This window comes from Guillardia theta (genome assembly GCF_000315625.1).
Source record: "Guillardia theta CCMP2712 unplaced genomic scaffold GUITHscaffold_183, whole genome shotgun sequence".
Taxonomy (NCBI): domain Eukaryota; class Cryptophyceae; order Pyrenomonadales; family Geminigeraceae; genus Guillardia; species Guillardia theta.
The window spans coordinates 81,811-84,018 of NW_005434493.1; the positions used below are offsets into that span (position 1 = coordinate 81,811).

At 62.0% G+C, this 2,208-nt stretch overlaps 1 protein-coding gene across 1 annotated transcript; it reads right to left on the reverse strand.

Annotated features, from left to right (window-relative positions):
- Positions 1–84: 84 nt before the first annotated feature.
- On the reverse strand, positions 85–1,836 carry GUITHDRAFT_45749 (hypothetical protein; the record flags this gene model as incomplete). The annotated part of the gene is made up of 2 exons (XM_005820281.1): positions 85–1,531; positions 1,577–1,836. Coding segments are annotated over 2 exons (1,707 nt in total), but the record flags the coding sequence as incomplete, so codon positions are not given.
- Between the last annotated feature and the right edge of the window lie 372 nt (positions 1,837–2,208).

Sequence of the window (2,208 nt, forward strand, 5' to 3'; positions counted from 1 at the left end):
CAGTGCTCGAGCAACGAACCTGAGCCGTTGAAGCGCCTGAAGCATGCTAGCGATCATGAGGAGGAAGACGAGCATACGTCGACCTGCCACCATGATGGTGGGTGCGTTTGTGTTGCCGCTAGTCACCATCGGCCATGACGACGCGTCCACCACCCGCAGCCCCCGCACCCCTCGCACACGCAGAAGGGGATCGAGGACGGCGAGGGGGTCCCCGTCAGCTCCCATCCTCGCTGTCCCCGCAGGGTGGTAGACGGTCCCACCTACCGCTCGGATCTGACACTCCCAGAAGGAGTCGGGCGTCTCCTCCAGAGGCTCCGACGGGCAGCCGCAGGAGGAGGCCTGGCAGTCGCGCTGGTTGTAGAGGAGCTTCCCGTCCGTCCATTCCCGCATCTCCGCCGTCCTGACGATGCGCAGGATGAGGCGGATGCCCTCCAACAGCGTGGCCATGTCGTCTGGGTGCCGCAGGTACTTAGGGTCAACCCGAGGAGGGTCGAGCGGGTCAGCAGAGCGCAAGGAGACGCTGCCGGTGGTGCCCGGGTGGAGGAGGGTGGGGAACATGGCGAGGCCGTGGGTGAGGGGGGAGATGTCGTACCATCGCAGCATCTCCTCGTTGAAGCCGAAGTTGAGGAAGTCGGAGCGAGAGCCTGCAGCTGCGATCATGTGGAGCTGCAGGTCAGGCAGCGTCAGCGACGGCCGCGTCCTCGAGAACGAGACGGCCTCGAGCATGGGTGAGGTCAGGGGTCCCCTATGGGCGAGGAGCCAGGAGAGGAACGACCAGGTGCTGGTGGCATCCTTCCTGCGATAGGAGACGGGGCTGGTGACGTTGAACATGAGGCCGTAGAAGAAATGATCCTGCAGATTCTTTCCCACCCCAGGGGAGGAAACCTTGACCTCTATCCCGTGCTTCTTCAGCTGCTCCTCCTCCCCGACCCCGGACAGCATCAGGAGCTTCGGAGTATGCACGGCACTCGCTGCCAGCAGAATCTCCTTCCTCCCCTCCACGTACACGTCCTTCCCGTCCTCCCCTCGGAACCACACTCCCTTGGCCTGGCACTTCTCCTTTCCCCCTCCCTGCTGCCCGCTGCAGTCGATCTCGACCTTGAGGACCGTAGCTCCTACGACCACCTCCAAGTTCCTCCTCCTCATCGCAGGACGCAGGTAAGCCCTGCTCACGCTCCACCTCCTCCCCCTGTACGTCGTGCTCTGCAGATGCGCACATCCCTCCTGCTCCTTCCCGTTGTAGTCAGGATTCTCTCCCAGCCCCGCCGCTGCACATCCTTCCACGAACGCTGCTGTCAAGGGACTCCGCTCCACGGGGTCGGAGACGAACAAGGGGCCATGAACGCCATGGTAGCTCGACCAGCGAAGGTTCTGGTTGTTCTCAGCCTTCTTGAAGTAGCGCAGGGCGGTCGTGTAGTTCCAGCCCGTCGCTCCCCGTCGCTCCCACTCGTTGAAGTCCTCAGGGTTTCCTCGCACGTACGCCATGTAGTTGATCGAGCTCCCTCCTCCTAGTGTCTTCCCCATCGGCCACCTGCAGCATCCGTCCTTCCCCTTCACCGTGGGGTCCTGCGTGCACGAGATCGATCTGCATGCGTGTCCTTCCTGCTGCTCCGTCTCCACCTGCCAGTCCCGCTTCGTGCGCTGCAGCGTCCCGCAAGCAAGAGGGACGTCGAGGAGGAGGTTGGAGTCCCTCGGCCCGCTCTCGAGCAGCAGCACGCTCAGGTCCTCCTCCTCGCTCAGCCTCGCGGCTACCACGGAACCTGACGATCCTCCTCCCACCACGATCACGTCGTAGGCCTTCTGGGTTGGCAGGGAGAGAGGGCCACGAGGAGAGGAGGGGAGGAGAGCCAGGAGCGAGAACCAGAGGCTGGTAAGTTTGTCGAGAGATTCATCGAGGAGAAGAATATTCTCGTCGGACAAACTTATGCTCCCCAAGAGGGACGCAAGGGATCCGAGAACCTGGTCCATGAGGAGCTGGAAAATAATAGAATCAGGACAGAGAAATGGCAAGGAGAGGAGGAGGAGGAGGAGGAAGTGAGAACGAGAACGAAGAGCAGGGGAGGGAACAGATGGAAGGGGGAAGGAGGGGGGCGGGGGGGGGGGGGGATCATATTTGATCACGGGGAATCTCGTCTTCTCGCGCGCCTCTCGCTTTCATTCTCTCTCGGTCTTCGCATTTGTATCAATATCATCTACTCCACATTTCTG